Source organism: Somniosus microcephalus, chromosome 25 (genome assembly GCF_052327205.1).
Source record: "Somniosus microcephalus isolate GS21.2 chromosome 25, FLI_Smic_1.0, whole genome shotgun sequence".
NCBI lineage: Eukaryota > Metazoa > Chordata > Chondrichthyes > Squaliformes > Somniosidae > Somniosus > Somniosus microcephalus.
In genome coordinates this window covers 28,640,340-28,663,805 of record NC_141011.1, presented here as the reverse complement: position 1 = coordinate 28,663,805, position 23,466 = coordinate 28,640,340, and the positions used below count along the sequence as shown (strand labels likewise).

The 23,466-nt window shown below is 52.8% G+C and overlaps 1 protein-coding gene across 1 annotated transcript in view; it reads left to right on the top strand.

The window, feature by feature from the left end:
- The window catches only part of crocc (ciliary rootlet coiled-coil, rootletin), a 115,681-nt gene that overhangs the window by 25,627 nt on the left and 66,588 nt on the right, over positions 1-23,466 (top strand). The window contains exons 8-17 of the mRNA XM_085966978.1: positions 1,158-1,264; positions 2,669-2,896; positions 6,033-6,129; positions 6,984-7,088; positions 9,093-9,341; positions 10,354-10,553; positions 14,729-14,911; positions 15,026-15,170; positions 16,237-16,383; positions 23,095-23,325. Of these exons, the coding sequence (XP_085823104.1) occupies positions 1,158-1,264; positions 2,669-2,896; positions 6,033-6,129; positions 6,984-7,088; positions 9,093-9,341; positions 10,354-10,553; positions 14,729-14,911; positions 15,026-15,170; positions 16,237-16,383; positions 23,095-23,325 (1,692 nt within the window). The remainder of the gene's footprint in view (positions 1-1,157; positions 1,265-2,668; positions 2,897-6,032; positions 6,130-6,983; positions 7,089-9,092; positions 9,342-10,353; positions 10,554-14,728; positions 14,912-15,025; positions 15,171-16,236; positions 16,384-23,094; positions 23,326-23,466) is intronic.

The window sequence follows — 23,466 nt, the reverse complement described above, 5'->3', positions numbered from 1 at the left end:
CCCTTAACTGTAACACTCTCTGATATACCCATTTCTTTCAATGTAAAATCTAAACTGACACTTCAGTGCAATACTGAGGGAGTGTTGCACTGTCGGAGGTGCTGTCTTTCAGATGAGATGATAAACCAAGGCCCCACCTTCCCTCTCAGGTCGACGTAAAAGATCCCGTGGCACTATTTCGAAGAAAAGCAGGGGAGTTATCTCCGGTGTCCTGGCCAATATTTATCCCGCAATAAAATCAGATTATCTGGTCATTACCACATTGCTGTTTGTGGGAGCTTGCTGTGCACAAATTGGCTGCCACGTTTCCTACATTACAACAGTGACTACACTCCAAAAGTAATAATTGTCTGTAAAGTGCTTTGAAACATCTGAGGTCACGAAAGGCGCTATATAAATGCAAGTCTTTCCTTTTTTTCCTTGTTAACGCTCTGTTATACCACACAGCCCTCACTCTAACATTCTGTAATATACCCCACACCCCTCACTGTAACACTCTCTAATATACCCCACACCCCTCACTGTAACACTCCCTGATATACCCCACACACCTCACTGTAACACTCCCAGATATACCCCACACCTCTCACTGTAACACTCCCTGATATACCCCACACCTCTCACTGTAACACTCCCTGATATACCCCACACCCCTCACTGTAACACTCCCTGATATACCCCACACCTCTCACTGTAACACTCCCTGATATACCCCACACACCTCACTGTAACACTCTCTAATATACCCCACACCACTCACTGTAACACTCCCTGATATACACCACACCTCTCACTGTAACACTCCCTGATATACCCCACACACCTCACTGTAACACTCTCTAATATACCCCACACCCCTCACTGTAACACTCCCTGATATACCCCACACCACTCACTGTAACACTCCCTGATATACCCCACACCCCTCACTGTAACACTCCCTGATATACCCCACACCTCTCACTGTAACACTCCCTGATATACCCCACACCCCTCACTGTAACACTCTCTGTTATACCCCACACCCCTCACTGTAACACTCTCTGTTATACCCCATCCCTCTCACCCTATCTGCCCTGTGTTATTTGGTGCTAGTCTGGATTGTAGAGTCAGTGAATGAGTGCTGTAATTTTTCCTGTATCTTTGATTGTTTGTAGTCCTTTAACGCGTACTTCAGTAACGAGCACAACCGCCTGCTGAAGCTCTGGAGACAGGTTGTGGGTTTCAGACGTCACTTCTGTGAGATAAAATCGGCGAGTGAACGGTGAGATCCAGTGGCATAGTGTATACAGAGAATGGCGTGTAGGCCAGAGGGCGCTCTGGGGGTGGGTTTGCTGATGTTTGGCCCCGGTCCTGCTGAGATCAGCATATTACACTATTTACAAAGTACTGGTTATCATCCCAGTCACTCCTATGGTCGACTGCTGCAAATGGCAGATCTAAGGAGGGGAAGATCAGCTCGAGTTCCCGCTCCAGATCACTATCCACCGACTCCTTCAATAGTCTGTGAGATGGGACGACAGAGGACAGGATGGAGCTTTACTGTGACGGCCCCTTTGGTTAAATACAATACTGAACTTACTAACAGCTGAAGAATGGGCACTTTTAAAAAATTTGTTCCTGGGATGTGGGCGTCGCTGGCAAGGCCAGCATTTATTGCCCATCCCTAATTGCCCTTGAAAAGGTGGTGGAGAGCTGCCTTCTTGAACCACTGCAGTCCGTGTGGTGAAGGCACTTCCACCCTGCTGTTAGGGAGGGAATTCCAGGATTTTGACCCAGCGGCAATGAAGGGACGGCCGATATATTTCCAAGTCAGGATGGTGTGTAACTTGGAGGGGAACTTGCAGGTGATGGTGTTCCCAGGTGCCTGCTGCCCTTGTCCTTCTAGGTGGTAGAGGTCACGGGTTTGGGGGGTGCGTGACATACCAGCGGGCAACCGGTCCCTGTGGATCGTGTAAACCAGCATTCGGGGGAAGGGAGAAAACCGAGAGGGGGGGTGGAGGGGAGATGCTCGGCATCACTCCCAGAATGAATTCATCCTTTCTACCTTGTTTAAACTCAACCAAGGGTTTGATCCTGGCCTAAATAACTGGGTGTGATTAATGCGTGACATGAGTTCAAATCCCACCACGGCAGCTGGGGAATTTAAACTCAGTCAATTAAATAAATCCGGAATAAAAAGCTAGTACCAGTAATGGTGATTATTATGAAACTGTTTTTCCCTGTTGTTGTAAAAACCCATCTGGTTCACTAATGTCGTTCAGGGAAGGAAATCTGCCGCCCTTACCCGGTCTGGCCGATATGTGACTCCAGACGCACTGCAATGTGGTTGACTCTTAACTGCCCTCTGAAATGGCCTAGCGAGCCACTCAATTGTATTTAAGAGGGCGGCTCACCAGCACCTTCTCGAAGGCAATTAGGGATGGGCAATAAATGCTGGCCTTGCCAGCGACGCCCACATCCCGTGAATGAATTAAAAAGAATTCATGTATGTGTGATTTGGGGCTTTGATTCACAGGTACACGGTGGGGGGGGGGGCAGGTTGGGTTGTTTCAGAAGGTAATTAACGTATTTAAATGGGTTCCTGTGGCTGTCCCGTGGGGCAGGGGAGAGTGGAGGGTGGGAGTGCTCTTTTTGTCTGAGCTGAAACGATCTGTAATTTCCCCAGGGATCTCTCCGAGCTGCGGAATGATCTGGCAAAATCCTCGCGCACGATTCACGCCTCGTGCCTGAACCTGAGCAGCCACCTCCGCCTGTCGGAGACCAGCTCGACGGTGACACTGGAGAAACAGTTGGCTCAGCTCGCACAGCTGGAGGAGCAGCTGCGGGACAAGGTGCGGGAGATGATCCAGCTGCAAGCCAAATACGACCGGGAAAAGGCCGAACAGAATGCCAGGTGTGTGCAGCACATCTGCTCCAATATGTCGCTTTACGTCACAGGATGTGCGAAACGTTAAAATTAACTGTGGGATTAAACATGTGAAGGCATGCGCAGTGGACGCAACATCCGGTTGAAGCTCCCCGCATGTCTCAGCGGGTAAATGCACTATCCAGTGTGGTACCAAGTCAATCAGACCAGGGTTCCTCCTCTGGTGATTCTCTAGTGATCCCTGATGGAAAGTGCAGGGATGTGAGGACATAATCATGACTCCCTCCGTGGTTGAATTGCCTGTCGATGCTCACTGTCTGACCTCACACAAGAAGAATGGCCTCGTGGATGAGGTACACCCTGTACCCCAGTACAGATTCAGTACCAATCTACCCTCTAATTTTTTTTTTAAGTGCGTGGTCCCTTTAACTGGGTGCGAGGCCCATTCAAATATTCACAGATGCACGGTTTCTTCCCTGTAGAAGCCGGTGAGCGGCCTGCACGGGACCCCCAGGCAGCCTCGCAGCTTAGCGGGAATGTTGTTCAGTACCTTCAGTGGGGTGGGGGGGGGGGAAGAAATAATCAAAAGGGCAATAGCTCCCACAGAAGTAGTTACGTGGACAGTGTCTGGGAGAGGTGGGGTTTTAGTGACATGGGGCAAAGTCTGGGTAGGGCAGTTGATGACATCTTTTAAATTTCATCCTATTGAGCTGACTGCGCCAGGAAAATACAAATTCAGAGCTTTTTTTTGATATCCAGCAAAAGACATCAGTGTCACAATTCTTCTCGCTTTCACCTTGATTTAATGGGTACATTTACACCACTAGCTGAGTGCCACACCCACAGTAAACTAGTGTGGTGTAAATCTAGTTATAAGGATCCAACCTGACTCTGAAGCAAAGTGCAGTGAGACTGTCCCCTTCAGGACGGGCCCTGACTCTGCATTTAGGCTGCATTTACACTAACTAGAGGCAAAACCAGTTTACACTGAAGCTACAGATTGTCGTGCAACTGCAACCTGCAAAAGTTTTGATCCAGGCACTTGAAGTTGCAGTTATCAAACATGGCAGCAGATGGCGCCCAAAGCCTGACTTTACCTGAACTGAGCCGCTCCTTCCTCATGTGTCTGAGCTGAGAGATGGAGACTTAACATTAGTCCCTATTGTTGCACAGAAACCATCCCGTTTACAGAAGGCACCAAAAGATGGTCAGCACGCTCCCCCCTCCCCCATTCCTACCATCCTGTCAACCTGCTCTGTGCTCTCTTGGTCTGTTTTGCCTCCAATCCCGGTGACTCAAATTTAAAAGATAAAAAGGACACTGGAATAAAGAAACTGCCCAGATCCCCGCTGGCCCTGGGTGGCACTGAGGCAGACAGGCCAAGAACGTGTCTCATTCCTGGTCCGTGTTCAGTTGCTTGTTGTCAGCCCGAGCACTGGTTAGGCTTGCTGCAAACTTATCTTCACCGCCGCTGGGGAGCAAAATCAGCCAGGGTCTCCACTTCAGATCGCTGTTCAGTGCCTTCAGCCAGACAGTGCACGTGCATGAGTGCTGGGTGAAGACAGAATCAGCCGTGTTACCTTAGACAGTCAAAAAGATCTGCTGACACTTCCCGTCTAGCCTCAGGCGGGGAGAATGACCTCGTGGGTGAGGTACGGAGAGTGACTGGTGCCAGTGGAACCCGTATCCCAGCGAGGATCGGCGTCTCCAGGAGAGTTAAGGGGGTAAATTGGAGATGGAAACAAATCTGCGCAGGAGGATTACTCTGTTCAGCAACAGGTCACTGGGTGCCTCCGGGTGGCTGCAACGCAACTTGATTTGGGGCGAATGATCCTGGTGATGGCTGTGGTTTCTCGAATGGATTGTTTTATTACGAACTAAAAGACTAAACTAAAATAAAAGCTAAAGCACTGCGGATGCTGGAAATCTGAAACAAAAACAGAAAATGCTGGAAAACACTCACCGGTCAGGCAGCATCCGTGGAGGGAGAAGCAGAGTTAACGTTTCAGATCCAGGACCTTTCATCAGAACTGAAAGATGTTCGAGATGAACGGCTTTTAATAATTGCAGAGCCAGGGGAAAGGGGGAAAGAACTAAACTAAACTAAAATGTGGCTGCCCTTGGGCAGCATGTGGCTTTCTGTTAACTCTGCATATTAAAGAGGTGCCATTGTCCTTTGCTCAGTGACTGTGGTACCAGCAGAGCAATCTTACTGTATGAAGCTCACTTTTCATCCAGAGGCTCAGTCACTCCCATGTGCCCAATACAGTTGTTTAAAACCAAGCCTGGGGCAGGGGGAGACTTCCGGTGTGAACCTTTGTGGTGAAATTATAAACCTGCCCTTTAAACCGTTTCCTACATTACAACAGTGACTGCGCTTTAAAAATACTTCGTTGTCTGTAAAGTGCTTTGGGACAGCCTGAGGTCGTGAAAGGCGCTATAGAAATGCAAGTCTTTATCTTTTTAACACTCTGATATATCTGACACCCCTAGTTACATAGAATTGTACAGCACAGAAACAGGCCATCCGGCCCAACAGGTCTGTACCAGTGTTTATGCTCCACACGAGCCTCCTCCCACCTTAGTTCATCTCACCCTATCCTCCTTGTATGTACGTATCGAGCTTCCGCTTAAATGCATCTATGCTGTTCGCCTCAACCACTCCCTGTGGTAGCGAGTTCCACATTCTCACCACTCTCTGGGTAAATAAGTTTCTCCTGAATTCCTTATTGGATTTGTTAGTGACTATCTTATATTTATAGCCCCTAGTTTTGGACTCCACCCACAAGTGTGTAACACTCGCTGAATCATCCCAGAACACTCTCTGTTATCCCATCTTTCTCACCTTGCCTGTTCTGTGTTTTTCAGTGCTAGTCTGGATTGTTGAGTCAGTGAATGAGTTGCTAGCACAAAGGCACAGAGGAAATCTCCCCGCACCCCCCTGCCCCCCAGGTTTTCCAGCAGGATGTTCTGGGATGATTCAAGGCTGAAACACTGATGTCCCTTTAGCTGGATTGCAGTCCCTGCTCGCCAAGTGGGACCAGGTATCCCCACCAACTCCAACACTGCAGTCGCTTGAAAGATGTAATTCAGTGTGTGAAGCACCTTGTGACCAGTCGACAATGTTGGTCAATCGCGGTAAAAATACAAGTGTTTCTTTCAGAATCACGGAACTGATGGTGACCGTTGAGCGTCTGAAGACCCAGAACAGTGAGAGGGAGAAGACCATCAGCAGCCTGAACCAGACAGTGGAGAACCTGGTGGGTGAATGGCATGCCGGGAGAGGGGTGGGTGGCTCGAGTCCCGTGGTCGCTGATGAAAATATATTAAAAGCCTCCGTAACAGCTCTATATCATTGAGATACTTTAGTAAGAGGAAAAATAGATTTTTGTTTTACAAGTCAGATCTTTGGTGCCCAGTTTTCATCTTAGTGTCCGGATGCCCCACTCCAAAACCAGGTAGGTGGCAGCCTGGTCCATAGGAACAGGAGTAGGCCATTCAGCCCCTCGATTCTGCTCCGCCATTCAATTAGATCAATTAGTCCAAGGCAAGGATTTCTCAGACCCTGATTCAGGCTGGGTACCTTGCCAAGCCATTGGTTCTGAGATACCGGGTGCCAAGTGATGGGTGCCATGCCACATGTTGGGTGCTGGATACCGGGTGCCAAGTGATGTGTGCCATGCCACATGTTGGGTGCTGGATACTGGGTGCCAAGTGATGGGTGCCATGCCACATGTTGGGTGCTGGATACCGTGTGCCAAGTGATGGGTGCCATGCCACATGTTGGGTGCTGGATACTGTGTGCCAAGTGATGGGTGCCATGCCACATGTTGGGTGCTGGATACTGTGTGCCAAGTGATGGGTGCCATGCCACATGTTGGGTGCTGGATACAGTGTGCCAAGTGATGGGTGCCATGCCACATGTTGGGTGCTGGATACTGGGTGCCAAGTGATGGGTGCCATGCCACATGTTGGGTGCTGGATACCGTGTGCCAAGTGATGGGTGCCATGCCACATGTTGGGTGCTGGATACCGTGTGCCAAGTGATGGGTGCCATGCCACATGTTGAGTGCTGGATACCGGGTGCCAAGTGATGGGTTCTTTGTTGTTGCAGGAGTCGCGCCGAGCTGAGGCACAGGATGTTCAGGACGGAGCTGAGATTGAATCTGTTAAAGCAGAGATGGAGTCACTGCATCAAATTCTGAGAGACATCACACAGGTAAGGCATCGGAAAGGCAACTGGCACGGATTGTCTAGTTTGTTCTGGCTAGGCTGGTCACTGTGTGGTACCTTTAAGAGCACTCATCATAGCTCCCCTAATGGCTCCGTTGGTAAATGCATCGCCAGTCGTGTAGTCTCTGCTGAATTACCCAATCTCAGTCGGGACAATTAGCCGTGGTGTCTCCTGAGCTAGGAAGCAGAAAGCATTGACACTGATCAATACCTACAGGAGAAAATGAGCATTTGTGAGAGGTTTTGGCTGTTTGCTTCACTCTCTGTTAATTGTGACTCCACTACAGTAGGAGGGTACGTACTCTATGGGGGACATGTCTCTAACCTGATTATTCCCTGGGGGCCTCTTTAACCTGGTTACTCCCTGGGGGCCTCTCTAACCTAGTTACTCCCTGGGGCCTGTCTAACCTGGTTACTCCCTGGAGGCCTCTTTAACCTGGTTACTCCCTGGGGGCCTCTTTAACCTAGTTACTCCCTGGGGGCCTCTCTAACCTGGTTACTCCCTGGGGGGCCTCTCTAACCTAGTTACTCCCTGGGGGGCCTCTCTAACCTGTTACTCCCTGGGGGGCCTCTTTAACCTAGTTACTCCCTGGGGCCTCTTTAACCTGGCTACTCCCTGGGGGGCCTCTCTAACCTAGATACTCCCTGGGGGGCCTCTTTTAACCTAGTTACTCCCTGGGGGGCCTCTCTAACCTGGTTACTCCCTGGGGGGCCTCTTTAACCTAGTTACTCCCTGGGGGCCTCTTTAACCTGGTTATCCCTGGGGGGCCTCTTTAACCTGGTTACTCCCTGGGGGGCCTCTCTAACCTGGTTACTCCCTGGGGGGCCTCTCTAACCTGGTTACTCCCTGGGGGCCTCTTTAACCTGGTTATTCCCTGGGGGCCTCTTTAACCTGGTTATTCCCTGGGGGGCCTCTTTAACCTGGTTATTCCCTGGGGGCCTCTTTAACCTGGTTACTCCCTGGGGGCCTCTTTAACCTAGTTACTCCCTGGGGGGCCTCTTTAACCTGGTTATTCCCTGGGGGCCTCTTTAACCTGGTTACTCCCTGGGGGGCCTCTTTAACCTAGTTACTCCCTGGGGGGCCTCTTTAACCTGGTTATTCCCTGGGGGGCCTCTTTAACCTGGTTATTCCCTGGGGGGCCTCTTTAACCTGGTTACTCCCTGGGGGGCCTCTCTAACCTGGTTACTCCCTGGGGGGCCTCTCTAACCTAGATACTCCCTGGGGGCCTCTTTAACCTGGTTACTCCCTGGGGGCCTCTTTTACCTAGTTACTCCCTGGGGGGCCTCTTAACCTGGCTACTCCCTGGGGGGCCTCTCTAACCTGGTTACTCCCTGGGGGGCCTCTTTAACCTGGTTACTCCCTGGGGGGCCTCTTTAACCTGGTTATTCCCTGGGGGCCTCTTTAACCTGGTTACTCCCTGGGGGGCCTCTTTAACCTGGTTACTCCCTGGGGGGCCTCTTAACCTGGTTACTCCCTGGGGGCCTCTTTAACCTGGTTACTCCCTGGAGGCCTCTTTAACCTGGTTACTCTCTGGGGGGCCTCTTTAACCTGGTTACTCCCTGGGGGCCTCTTTAACCTGGTTACTCCCTGGAGGCCTCTTTAACCTGGTTACTCTCTGGGGGGCCTCTTTAACCTGGTTACTCCTGGGGGCCTCTTTAACCTGGTTACTCCCTGGGGGGCCTCTCTAACCTGGTTACTCCCTGGGGGGCCTCTTTAACCTGGTTACTCCCTGGGGGCCTCTTTAACCTGGTTACTCCCTGGGGGGCCTCTTTAACCTGGTTATTCCCTGGGGGCCTCTTTAACCTGGCTACTCCCTGGGGGGCCTCTTTAACCTGGTTATTCCCTGGGGTGGATACTTTAATGTGGCCCATTAAAGCCGTTAAACTGTTGGGTAGGTGTTTGACTTTGCAGAATGAGGCTTGTTGGCCGTCACTGTGGTGTCTCTGGTAACCATGGTAACCAGTGCCGCCGAACGCACTCTCTCCGCAGGTCATAATTTCTGACGCCGACAGCGGGGCTCAGTTCACATCTGCTGAACGGACCGGCGACGTCACGGAAATGGATTCCTCAATGTTTAGCTCCTTGGGGCTCTCACCCAGCCTGCGCACACCGTCTCCACGCCGACGGACCTCTCCTCGCCGCAGCCATTCACCGGGACACAGCCTCTCGCCGGCCTTCACCGACTCCATGTACACAGCTGTTCAGGCCGCAGTGCAGAAGAGGCAACTCCTGACCCAGGTAGAGAAACGCCACGGACCACGAGGTCTATGATCACGGGACGAGTCCGTAACAAAATGAACCTCCGCTCTAGCGATGACTAGACGTTTAAAAATATTTCTCTTGCACGTATCAGAACAAGAAATGACGGGAGTGAAAGAAATGTTATCCGCCGCGCTGGTTTTTTCTCCCCAATTTTGCCTCCTGCATTCCTGAGGGTGCTGACTCTTGTTGCGGGCACAGATTCATGGTCACATTTTGCCCACATTTCACCCAAAGGCCCATCTGAGCCCAGACAGTGATTGTCGCCTGAATATTCAGGTGTGGAGGGCATCGTGGCCAAGCTTCAACTTGTCTCACCCGCCATCCAGACACGCACTTTCCGGCAGGGCTCAGGAACAGGAGCCCTGGTTCATTTCCCCCCGTCACCCAAGAGGACCAAGGCCGATAGTACCTTCCCTGCTACCGCCCTGGCTGAGATTAGCTCACTCAGCTCAGACCAGGGCCGGGACCTGTTTAGTTGCTGCCAGACACACTGTTACCACTAACGATGCTGGCAGTTGAAGAGGAGCAAAATTTAGACAATGGGTAGACGTGTTTGAAGACTTGTTTGACCAAATCTTTTCCTCCATTGGGTTCCTGCTGACACACTTGGGAATGGGGCAGTCTGCCTCTCGTGTCGAACCCCCGCTAGCCAGGAATACTGCATCTAGATGATGCATGATGCATGTTCTCCGCGAGACTCTGCTGGTCCCACAGACTTTACCCTCCCAGTGCGCTGAGAGAGGAATTGGATTCAGGTGACCAGCAAGTCTGGGATTCAACCGTTTGGATTGCTAATTAGGAGCCCAGTGGAGTGCTGTACCCTTGGAACATTGGCCCCTCTCAATGGGTTTTCAGCTCTCCAGCACTAAGGTTACCAACTCCCACACTTCCTACTGGTAGTCCGGTTAAACCTGTGACCCCTCTTTATAAACAGCACAGACGCTCTTGTTAAATCCTCGGTAACTCCTAAAACATTTTGTCCCAATAGGAACTCCGTGCAAAGTACGAGGCAACCCAAGACTCGTTGGCCAGTCTGAAGAAGCAGTCGGGCGACAGTGAGAACGAACGTCGGGCACTAGAGCAGCAGATTCTAAAGCTCAGGGAGGAGACCGAGGACTCGGTGCGAGCCAAGGATGATGCCAAGCGCGATGCCAACCGTTTCCGCTCCTCTGCGGACCTACTAGGAAGGTGAGACTGCATGAGGGCAGGTGGGTTGGTGCTGGTCATTGTCCTTATCCTTGCCCTAATCCCTACCCCAACCGATGTCAAGGCCTCTGCAGCGATGAGCTTCGTCACTCCACTTTCCCCCAAACTCGCTAGATTTTCTTCCTGTATCTCTCTGCTTTGTTTTCCCCCATGAACTTTATGCTGAGCAGAGCGATGGGTGTTAATGCAGTGGAATGGACCAACTTCTGTTTTTCAGGCACCCTGTGTCAGCATCAAGCCATCCCAAGTCAGGTACAGCACTCATTAAAGAGTAAAGAGCCCTCTACACTGGCACAATAACTATTCTGGGGCCAGGTACAGCACAGCTTAGATACAGAGTAAAGCTCCCTTCAATCTGCCCCAACAAAGTGCCTCAACCTCAGAACAGCGTCCTCTACTGTGAATTGCTTCCAGTTCCTGCACAACCCATCCTGTGGCCTCTCTGAGTAAATTGTCAGTTTAGTACCAGTTGGTCATCATTTTATGCTGTGGGCCTTTGCCCACTAGACACGGGATTGAAAGTATCTCAACTCATTTCACATCAGAATCTGACAACAATCAGACAGAAGAATCTTCAACCCAACAGTCTATTTTATATTCATTCATTCATTGGATGTGGGCGTCGCTGTCAAGGCCAGCATTTATTGCCCATCCCTAATTGTCCTTGAGAGGGTGGTGGTGAGCCACCTTCTTGAGTCTGATTTGAACCAAGGTCCAGATATATCGAACCCATAAGGATCATTAAAGTTGGGGGGGATTTTTAACCAATTTTTGCCATAAATTCCCAGAATTTTTGACTTAATGGATCGGTAAAGGCTGATTCTCTCCCAATATATATATATACTAGCTGAAGTGCCCGGCGGTGCCGAGGCTTTTTCGAGGGCATGTTGTTGTTGGAAGAGAGAGAGAGAGCGACTGGGGGGAAGAGAGAGAGCGACTGGGGGGAAGAGAGAGAGCGACTGGGGGGAAGAGAGAGAGCGACTGGAGGGAAGAGAGGGAGGGGAGGGGAGGGGGAGGGCGGGGGGGAGGGGAAGGGAGGGCGGGGGGAGGGGAGGGAGGGGGAGGGTGGGGAAGGGAGGGAGGGGGAGGGCGGGGAAGGGAGGGGGGAAGGAAGGGAGGGAGGGGGGGAAGGGAGGGCAGGGGAGGGGAAGGGAGGGAGGGGGGGAGGGGGAGGGCGGGGAAGGGAGGGCGGGGGGGAGGGGGAGGGGGAGGGAGGGCGGGGGGGAGGAAGGGAGGGAGGGGGGAGGGGGGAAGGGAGGGCGGGGGGGAAGGGCGGGGGGAGGGGAGGGGGGGATGGAGGGCGGGGGGGAGGGAGGGCGGGGGGCGCCCCCCCCCGAGGGTCGCCCCCCCCCCGAGGGTCGCCCCCCCGAGGGTCGCGCCCCCCCCCCCCCGAGGTGAAGACCGCCGATTGCGCGCGCAGCAGGAGCTGAGACGCGGCGTCTCTCTCGGCCGGCGGGCCCGGTTGCCAGGGCAACCGTGACGCTGACCAAGCCAGAGAGAGAGACGCCGCGTCTCAGCTGCTCCTGCTGCGCGCGCGGCCCCCCCCCCCCCCCGAGGGTCGCGCCCCCCCTCCCCCCGAGGTGAAGACCGCCGATTGCGGCTGTGCGATACGTCCGGCGGGCCCGGTTGCCAGGGTAACGCTGGACGCTCAGCAAGCCCCGGCAGAGAGAGACGTCTCAGCTCCTGCTGCGCGCGCACCCTAGCGCCGCTGGGCTGAGGCTCGGCCCTCCAGCCTTCGAATGGGGCCGGGAGGTGCCTGGCTCGGGCGTGGGTGCGGAGGAGACGCCGAGGCTTCTAGGCCTACCTGGAAAAACGGGGAAAGGTAGGAAAATTAATGAGATTAGATAAGTTAATTACTTTCTAAATCATTTTTTTTTAAAACAATATGTGTTTTAAAAGCAACGTTTTTTTTCAAGATGCAGAAAGCGGGAAAAAGAAAGGAAAAGTTTGGAATCAAGATGGCGGTGACTCACCTCGGTTCAGAACGATAAAGCCCGGCCACACGCGCACCGATTGGCCCGGCGGCACACGCCAGCAACCCGGCGTACGATTGGTCGAGCTCGAGGTCACTCTGTCGCTAATGAGCGGATAATGAGATGCTAATGAGCGGAATGTTGAAGGTTTTTGGGATACCGCGGGCGCAATTTTAGCCCGGCCGAAACGTAAATACGCTTAAAACCGTCTCGGAAGCGTAAGCTTTCTTTGGAGGTAACGCGCACGTAGGTACGCCCTGTAACTTTCGAGTGCATACCCGCAACGCACACGCGATGACAGACAGATAGACAGAATGACAGAAGTACCGATTTATATATATAGATATATTTGTAAAGAAGACAAATTCTCCCTATCCTTCATGCTGAAGATCAGGCCCCGTAGATGTGCATGCCTCGCATTTCTGATGTGATCACGCGTATTGCACATCCAGCGCACAATGCGCATGCTGTCGCTGCAAATGCGAAGCGCCTGCATCCCGGGACCTGACTTTCGGCAGGAAAAGAACCGATGCTTGAGGACTAAGTGACAGTGTGGTGAGAAGACCCTGTGATGGAACATAAGAACATAAGAAGTAGGAGCAGGAGTAGGCCATACGGCCCCTCGGGCCTGCTCCGCCATTCAATAGGATCATGGCTGATCCGAATCTAGACTCACGTCCACTTCCCTGCCCTCTCCCCGTAACCCCTAATTCCCTTATCAGCTAGGAAACTGTCTATCTCCATTTTAAATGTATTTAATGTTGCAGCTTCCACAGCTCTCTGGGGTAGCAAATTCCATAGATTTACTACCCTCTGAGTGAAGAAGTTTCTCCTCATCTCAGTTTTGAAAGGGCAGCCCCTTATTCTAAGATTATGGAGATCCCACCTAACTCCTCGCAGACCCTCCGCTACTGCTAGATCAGTGGGATTGACCCAATGAGTTGTTACAAGGCCTAAAGGAGACCAGGCCCATTTAACCAACTGTTGCTCCAAGAGATTTGAGGGCTTTGAGCAGCCTCGGACCAAAATTATGAGGGGCCTAGATAGAGTGGACAGGAAGGACCTAGCTCCCTTAGCAGAGTGGTCAATAACCAGGGGGTATAGATTTAAAGTAATTGGTAAAATGATTAGAGGGGAGTTGAGGAGAATTTTTTTCACCCAGGGGGTGGTGGGGGTCTGGAATTCACTGCCTGAAAGGGTGGTAGAGGCAGAAACCCTCACCGCATTTAAAAAGTACTTGGATATGCACTTGAAGTGCCGTAACCTACAGGGCTACAGACCAAGAGCTGGAAAGTGGGATTAGGCTGGATCGCTCTTTTTCGGCCAGCACAGACACGATGGGCGGAATGGCCTCCTTCTGTGCCGTAAATTTCTATGATTCTAAACTGCACTATTTTGGCCCTTGGTCCCATCTACATCTGAAAGTTGATCATAATATCTGGTCAGAACTGAAGTACCCACCACCATTTGAAAACTTTAAAATAATATTAAGGATGGTGTTGTGGATTAACACTGTCCCTTCGCCTCAGGAAGGTAGCTCCATTTCTAGCTTACCTGTGCCTCACACAATGGCTCCAGACTCCCAGTAATTGTGTTCATTATTAAAGCAATGTTTTTTTTCATCCATTTTTATTCTTTCCAAATAAATACAGAATTTTGCTGACTTGCTCTAAACTACAAAGTTTTTGGATCCAAATTCCGCTCCCGCCCCCCCCACACACTTTATGATGCTAAGAATGGAATCTGAAAAACAGCAATACTTTGTGATATCCGGCACCGACGGGACCGAGCTGTTGCCGATCTATCAAAACTGCCGGACAAACCAGCGCTAATTCTGAAGGATACGGAGGTTTTCATCTCCGTATTTGACAACAAACACTGTTGCTTAGCAACAGCTTCTAAACAGTCGTCCGGTACCTTGGAAGCGTCTCTGTAGCTTAGCAACAGCTTCAGAGAGACTTTCCAGAGCCCGACTGTTGAAAACAAAGCCACGAGAAGAAAAAAAACCTAACCAAACGGCTCCTGATTTCTGCCGGTGGATCGAGGTTTCCGGACATACAACCTCCAGATAAACCAAAGTTTCCTGTAGTTTAATTTAATGATCCTTAACTGATCCACTACACATCTCACCCCCCACCACTGCCCAGTTGGCCTGGTCTATCTCACGGTTTTTCTTTCTAAAAGTGAGAAGTCAAACTTGGAGAAGTCTCTTCAGTCGCTCCAGCAGCAGATTGAGATGGCTCAACAGGAGAACGAGAAACTGCAGCTGGCCAACTCCGAGCTCCAACGCCATCGGGACAACCTGGAGGACGAGAAGGAGGATATCTTGAAGGACAAGGAGAGGGCACAGAAAGAAATCGAGCGAGGGTGAGTGAGTGAGACTGGGGATTCAGAATTAAATTGAGGCCTGCAGCTCGCTTTGAGGCCCCTGGGGCCTGACCCTCCTGAATGTTCGTGTGCTTTCCCCCCCTCCCCCATCAGCCACAAGATACTCGAGCAGCTGGAAGTAAAGAACTCGAGTGCGAAAAAGGAGCTGATACTAGTGAAGGAGGCCTTGAGCAAGGCCGCGCTGGACAAGGAAGTGATGGAGAATGAGAAGGCTGGAATGGAAGAAGCACTGTCCAAGGTAAACTTGGAAAATGAGGTAGAGTTGCACAGCCGGGCTATAATTATACACAAGACTGGATTTTATTTTCCACTCCAGTTTTCATCCTCCTCTCCGGAAGGTGGTAACTCATGTCAGGATAGAGTTTCACGGGCAATAGGTGTTTTTGGTAACTTGCCCAAACAGCCAATCTCATGTATGAGCTTTGACAGTGTGTGTTGCCAGGACATTTGACCGGGTTGGGGGGGGTGGGGGAACATCACAGTTGAGCCCAAACCTGTCGTCAACCAAAATCCGCACAAATGGACTTCCAGGAGGAGTGACTGGATAGTGAACTGGAGCAGGAGACCTGGCTGATTTTTCCCTCCCTAACCCTGAGCTACTGTTCCCAACTGGGTGAAATCAGCTAACTCGGCACAAACCAGCAATTGACCCTGCCTGGGATCTGCCTGGGTTGTGCAGCTGAGCAACAAACCAGGGCTTGCATTTACCAACTAAGCCACTGGGGGGAGCTCTGTCTTTTGACTTGAACCCTTTCTGTAATTTGCCTGTCCGGGTACCTTTCAAATAGACCGGAGTTAGACTGCAATACTGGAGCAGGAATCTTGGTGAGCCGCCACGGTCAAGTTCACATTGAAGGACGGGCTACGTAATGGTGGCTTCTCCGAAAAGTGTTTTGGAGATTGCAGAGAGCCCCCCCCCCCCGAACACTCCTAAACTCACCATCATTTGGCCTGAGGGAAAACTTCTGCTGGTCGTGATTTTCTAGCGACTTGGTAACTGCGCGTGCTCCCTGGGCAGCTGCGACCGTGGACGCGGCAGAGAGAGACTGTCGTTAGGGGAGCTCCACCCCACAGCCAGACATGACACGAAACGTAACGTAGAGTGAGAATGCCCCCTCGCCAGGGGACAGAATGCTCCCTGGTGTCACCTGTCTGAAGTTGTGCGTGGGTTGAACAGAGATCAGATGGAATATTCTGCTCTCTGTGCTGTTTTTAGCGAGCAAGCCCGAGTATAAAGTGGGGAACGTTTGGCTTTTGGGGTTGTGCCGGATTTAACGGTGCTGGAACTGCTTGCTCCTTCCAAGGTGGAGACTGCAAACGCCGAGATGGAACTTTTCCTGAACAAGCTGAGGACGGAACACGCTTCTCTCCGGGATTCCCTGTCCAAGATGAGTGCCTTCAATGAGGGGCTGGCCCAGGACAAAGTGCAGCTGAACAAAATCATCCTGGAGGTAACAAAACAGTTTGCAACAGAAAACCACACCTCAAGCTCATCCCAGTTTCCCGCCCACCCACCCCCTCCTCTCCCAGAGGTGCTGATGCTTGCTGGAATACAGTTCCAGATAAACCAGCAGCCCTCCAGTACCTCATCAAAGTGGCCATTCTTTGTGTGCCAGCCTTCACAATGAGTGACGGTCAGCTATTCTACTGTGGGCAGCATCACAGCCCAGCTCAATATTGTCGGTGTAAGCCCTTCACACACATGCTTTTCCAGCAGGGTCACAGGGCAGTGATCAGACGCAGGAAGCCTAGCTTATCTTCCCCTCCCTAACCTAGGGACGCTAAAGCCAACTGCAGGACATCTATTGCTGCTACAACTGATCTCAGCTGACTTGGTCCACTCTGTGGTGGGACCTTGGACCTTTCTGGTCCGTATGAGTCAGTTCCACATTGGGTAGTGTGGTAAACCACTGTTATACCTGCCTGTGTGTGTGTTTGTATTCCACTGTGTACATGTCTGTACATGCCTCAGCTGACTCCTCCCACGAGTCCAGGTATAAAGGTGACTGCTCCACAGTCCCTCTGTATTCTGGACTGGTCGACCACTCGAGGCACACCTTCATTCTCTTGTTAATAAAAGCCTGTTAGTTACTCGCTTAACCTCAGTCTTTTGAGTAATTGATAGCGCATCAATTTTATTAACAAGATTTTTTTATAATGGAGAAGATCCTCACACCAGCATGCCTGGACTTAGACCATCGGGAGGCGGACGCATCCACCAAGTTTGCTCACTGGCTTAAGTGCTTTGAAAGATCCCTGATCACCTCCGCTGCAACGGTCAAATCGGATGAGGACAAACTGGATGTCCTGACCTCCAAAGTGAACCGCCGAGTGTACTCGGTCATCCAGGACGCGACCTCGTACACGGCTGCTCTCAAGCTCCTCAAGGACCAGTACACGCGCCCAGTGAACGAGGTGTACGCCAGGCACCTCCTGGGGAGTCGTAAACAACAACCGGGGGAATCGACCGAGGAATACCTTCAGGCACTGTCTGTGCTTGGCCGGGCCTGTGGTTGTAAGGATGTAAAGGCCGCCATGTACACAGAGGAACTTATCCGGGACGCTTTTGTGGCGGGCCACAGGTCCAATTACACCCGACAGCGACTGTTGGAGCAGAGTGACCTCGACCTCAACAAGGCCTCTGAACTCGCACTATCATTGGACGCAGCCTACCGGGGCATGGATGCCTACTCCTCTGCACCGTGGACGCCGCGGGGAACGACAGCCTGGGACACGGTAGGACCGTCTCATAGCGCCGTGCCACCCCAGCCACATCCCAGCAACGGCCCAACTACCGCAGCAGTGTCCCAAGGCCAGAAATGCTACTTCTGTGGCCAGGCCAAACACCCCAGAGCGCGCTGCCCGGCGAAAAATGCGATCTGCTCGGGTTGCGGGAAGAAGGGACACTACGCCAGCGTCTGCAGGGCCAAAGCCACCCCGAACCCCAGCAGCGCCGCATGTGGGCCGCCATCTTGGGCCTCCCCAGCCATGTGCGAACCACCGGAACAGCAGCCATTTTGGACGCCTCCAGCCACATGGGGATCATGGACGCCGCCATCTTGGACGCCAGCCGGGACGCAGCAGGCCCCCAACACCGCCTCATCTGATACCCGCAGCGACACACCGACCCCTACGCTGGCCTCCGTTACGCTGGACCAAGCGAGACCGCACCAACTGGCCCGGTCCACAATGGACATTAAGGTAAATGGTCACGAAACAACCTGCCTTTTTGACTCTGGGAGCACGGAGAGCTTCATCCACCCCGACACGGTGCGGCGTTGCTCTCTCCCAGTCCTGCCTGCGCACCAGCGGATTTCTATGGCCTCCGAGTCCCAGTCGGCGGACATTGGCAGCTACTGCGTGGTGACACTCTTAGTAGACGGGACTGTGTACGATAATTTTAAACTTCTGGTCCTGCCCCACCTCTGCGCTGCCGTTCTACTGGGGTTAGATTTTCAGTGCCACCTTAAAAGTGTTACGATGGCGTACGGTGGACCCCTCCCCCCACTCACAGTCCGCAGCCAGCAGCTTCCAAATTGCCCGCCGCGCACCAGGTGCAACCTCTCCACACTCAGAGTCACCCCCCCCCCACTGTTTGCTGACCTCACCCCCGACTGTAAGCCCATCGCCACAAAGAGCAGGCGATACAGTGCCGGGGACAGGGTTTTCATTAAAACCGAAGTGGAGCGGCTCCTGAAGGAGGGGATTATTGAGGGCAGCACCAGCCCCTGGCGAGCCCAGGTTGTGGTCGTTAAGACCGGCGAGAAGCAGCGCCTGGTCATCGACTACAGCCAGACAATAAATCGCTACACCCCGCTGGACGCTTACCCACTCCCCCGCATAGCTGATATGGTCAACCAGATCGCGCAGTACCGCGTCTTCTCGACCATTGACCTGAAATCAGCGTACCACCAGCTTCCTATCCGCCCTGAGGACCGCCAATATACTGCCTTTGAGGCAAACGGCCGCCTCTATCACTTCCTTAGGGTTCCCTTTGGCGTCACCAACGGGGTCTCCGTCTTCCAAAGGGAGATGGACCGGATGGTCGATCAAAATGCGTTGCAGGCCACTTTCCCATATCTGGACAATGTGACCATCTGCGGCCATGACTTGCAGGACCATGACGCAAACCTCGAAAAAATTCCTCTGCACTGCCCAACTCCTGAACCTGACGTATAACAAGGAGAAGTGCATATTCCGCACAAGCCGCCTTGCCATCCTTGGCTGTGTTGTGGAACACGGAGCCATCGGTCCCGACCCCGACCGGATGCGTCCCCTTATGGAACTCCCATTGCCACACTGCCTCAAGGCCCTGAAGAGGTGCCTAGGGTTTTTCTCCTATTACGCCCAGTGGGTCCCCTACTATGCGGACAAGGCCCGTCCGCTGATCAAGTCCACCTCTTTTCCCTTGACGGCAGAGGCCCGCTTAGCCTTCCACCGTATCAAGGAAGACATTGCCAAAGCCACCGTGGACGAATCCATCCCCTTCCAGGTGGAAAGCGACGCATCCGACTTTGCCCTGGCCGCTACCCTTAATCAGGCGGGGAGACCCGTGGCCTTCTTTTCACGAACCCTCCAGGGCCCGGAGACCAGACACTCCGCTGTTGAGAAGGAGGCCCAGGCAATTGTGGAGGCTGTGCGTCATTGGAGGCACTACCTGGCCGGAAAACGATTTACCCTGCTCACTGACCAGCGTTCAGTTGCTTTTATGTTTAACAACAAGCAGAGGGGCAAAATCAAAAATGACAAGATCTTGAGGTGGAGAATCGAACTTTCCACCTACAATTACGAGATCTTGTACCGGCCCGGGAAGCTCAATGAACCCCTGGATGCTCTATCGCGTGGCACCTGCGCCAGCGCGCAGATCGATAGACTGCGGGCCCTCCACAATGACCTCTGCCACCCGGGGGTCACCAGGTTCTTCCACTTCATCAAGGCCCGCAACCTGCCTTACTCCATTGAGGAGGTCAGGACCATGACCAGGAACTGCCAAGTCTGCGCTGAGTGCAAACCGCACTTTTATAGACCAGACAGGGCTCACCTGATAAAAGCCACTCGCCCCTTCGAGCGCCTGAGCGTTGATTTTAAAGGGCCTCTCCCCTCCTCCGACCGCAATGTGTACTTCCTCAACATTATTGATGAGTACTCCCGTTTCCCGTTCGCCATCCCCTGCCCGGACATGACCAGTGCCACGGTCATTAAATGTCTGAACGACCTCTTCACCCTGTTCGGTTTCCCCAGCTATATCCATAGCGACCGGGGCTCATCGTTTATGAGCGACGAACTCCGTCAGTACCTGCTCGCTAGGGGTATTGCCACAAGCAGGACCACCAGTTACAACCCCCGGGGGAACGGACAGGTGGAAAGAGAGAATGCGACAGTTTGGAAGGCCGCCCTGCTAGCCTTAAAGTCTAGGGGCCTTCCGACCTCCCGCTGGCAGGATGTACTCCCCGATGCGCTCCACTCTATTTGGTCACTGCTCTGCACTGCCACTAACGCCACCCCTCATGAGAAAATGTTTGTCTTCCCAAGGAAGTCCACATCGGGGACATCGCTACCGCCATGGCTGACGTCCCCAGGGCTGGTCCTACTGAGAAGACACGTGAGGACCCATAAAACGGACCCCTTGGTCGAGAGGGTCGACCTCCTCCACGCCAACCCCCAGTATGCTTACATTGCGTACCCGGACGGGCGGGAGGACACAGTCTCCATACGAGACCTCGCACCCTCGGGGGCCCCAGTAACCCACTACCCACTACCACCCCCCCCCACGATCCAATATCCAACCCCAGCAGACAGCACGCCTGGGCCCCGCGACCCGCTAGACACCCACGAGGACTACACACCAGTGCCCCAGCCTACGCGGGACTCGACGCCGGAAGCTTCACTACCCCTGCCGTCGCCACGCCGATCACAGCGGCAGACAAGACCTCCGGAGAGACTCCAATACACAAACTTTTAATACACTTCACCCCGCCGGACTCATTTTTAAACAAGGGGTGAATGTGGTAAACCACTGTTATACCTGCCTGTGTGTGTGTTTGTATTCCACTGTGTACATGTCTGTACATGCCTCGGCTGACTCCTCCCACGAGTCCAGGTATAAAGGTGACTGCTCCACAGTCCCTCTGTATTCTGGACTGGTCGACCACTCGAGGCACACCTTCATTCTCTTGTTAATAAAAGCCTGTTAGTTACTCGCTTAACCTCAGTCTTTTGAGTAATTGATAGCGCATCAGGTAGTGCAGGTAGTCACTGGACCAGTGCAGGTAGTCACTGAACCAGTGCAGGTAGTCACTGGACCAGTGCAGGTAGTCACTGGACCAGTGCAGGTAGTCACTGGACAATTGGAGGCGCTCTTTTAGTAAGCTGTCAAGCAGACCGAGATGTGAGCTAATGCAGTTGTTCTCAAACTTTTTTGATTGAAGGACCCTGTTTCAAATCGATTAGTAATCACGGACCTCCCATCGGAATTATACTATATAATACTCATAATATGAAAGTGCAGCATGTAAAGAGTGTTTTAATAATGCTTTTAAGAAAACAGGTAGTTACTTACAGACATCAGTGAGATGGGTGTGCCTCCTACTCGCACCAATTCTGGGCACTCACTCCGCAGCAACAGACGGCCACTATTAGCCACTTAGTGCTGGACAATTTTTAAAGCTGTCAGCAGGCTGGCCAAGGTGAGTGAGGGGACGAGCACCCGTGCATGTGCTGGGATGCTGCTGGAAGCATGACTCACCCCACACTGTCCCACCGCCATGCTGTCCCACTGACATGTTCTGTAACAGCTGCACTGTGGGATTGTACGTGTTTGCGTGAACACGTTCAGGCACGTGTTTGAAGGGCCCCGCAGGCGTTCTGATCACGTGCCGGGAGGATGGCACAGGGTCGCAGCATCAGGGAGAGGAATCAGCTCGACTGGCGGGGAGCGCTCGTTGCAAAGTGAGTGAGAGCTGTGGGCCTCTGTGAGCAGCCGTTGAGAATAATTCGCAAGAACGGAATCAGTGTCGGTTTTATAAAGAGGAGCAGGCTCGAAATGACCTGATTCTATGATCACTGAAACTACTGAACCGTTTCACGAATCAGGCTGACTTTTGGCACCATCAACATGTTGGATAAGACAAGCCGACTGCCACCAACAGAGGCTTGCTTCTCCCAGCCCTGTTCCTGATTAGGAAGGCAGGCATACGACCTGCTCACAAACCTCGGCCACTTGAACCGGGCGTAAACAGACATGCAAAGTGCGGCGGCGTCCATTCACCACCTGCTGCAGCCTCCACACACACACACAGGAGAAAGGATTTCACTCAAATCAAGAACTCGGCACGTGCACAAACTCGGACCCACAGCCCGTCAAAGGTGCACCGTGTGCGCGCACGTGCGAAATGTTTCGGGTCGCAAAGCCCTGGCGCGCACCCACCCCGCCCACCCCCTCTGCTCCATCACACAACTCAGCAGCCCGGCCTCCAACCGAATAAATTCAGCCGGGGTTAAACGAGCCCGGGGACTGGCCGCCGGCAAACCTCGGAGAAGGAGACGACCCAGCAGGGTACAAGTAACCCGGGGGGAGCTGTGAAACCCCACCACAACCCAAGCACTTTAGATCCCAGTATACAGACTGACTGAATGATGGAACACTTGCAGAATAAGTGGAGCACAACTGACCCTTCTTACCGCACGTGCACTGGTACCGTGCACATTTTCCACTTAAAGTTTCCATTTCCCGTCATGAGTCTTTACTGCATCAGGGGCAGCGTCTTGAGATCCCTGATTCCGGGGTAGAGGGAGGGGCAGGAGAAGAGCCGGACCCCGGGGAGGCCTGGCCCACTGGCCATTCAGTGACTCCCCCTCCCCCCCCCCCCCAAACCTCCCCGCCACCCCATCCCCAGCGGCTCAGCTCGGCTCCGGCTCCAGTCACTGTCCCCCGGTCCCAGCTCACAGTCCCAAGGACTCTTCCACAGTCTCAATAACAACAAGGTACGTGGCGCGGGACGTGCCCGATCCCAGAGCTTGAGGGAAACCGGTGGCGCAGGTCGATACGGGGCCGGGCGGCGGAGAGCAGACAGGCCGCGGACCCCGGTTTGAGAAACACTGAGCTAGTGCACACCAGCCCTTGGTTTTGCTCTTTTACTCTCTGCTGTCTTGTACACTTGCAGCTAGAGGATGAGAAGGCCACACTGCTGGGTCAGAAGAAAGAAGTTGAACAGGAGAAGGCCTCGATCCGCGACGAGTTAGTCCGACTGGAACAAGAGAAGCTGGACCTGCACACTGAGCGTCACGGCCTGGACCACTCCCTGCAGATCGTGGAGCAGAGCCGTGAGAAACTTGAGCAGGACCTGATGACGTATCAGCGGGAAAAGGGGGAGCTGCAGGAACAGCTGGGACAGGTAGAGAAACTGCTATTATAAATCCTAACCCTGCTGCACAAACAGCAACTCCATTCAGTTACACAGCAAGTAGCCCTTAACCTGCCGAATAAACAGAAACAGTTCTGCAATGAGTAAGATATGGGACAAAATTCAGAGCTC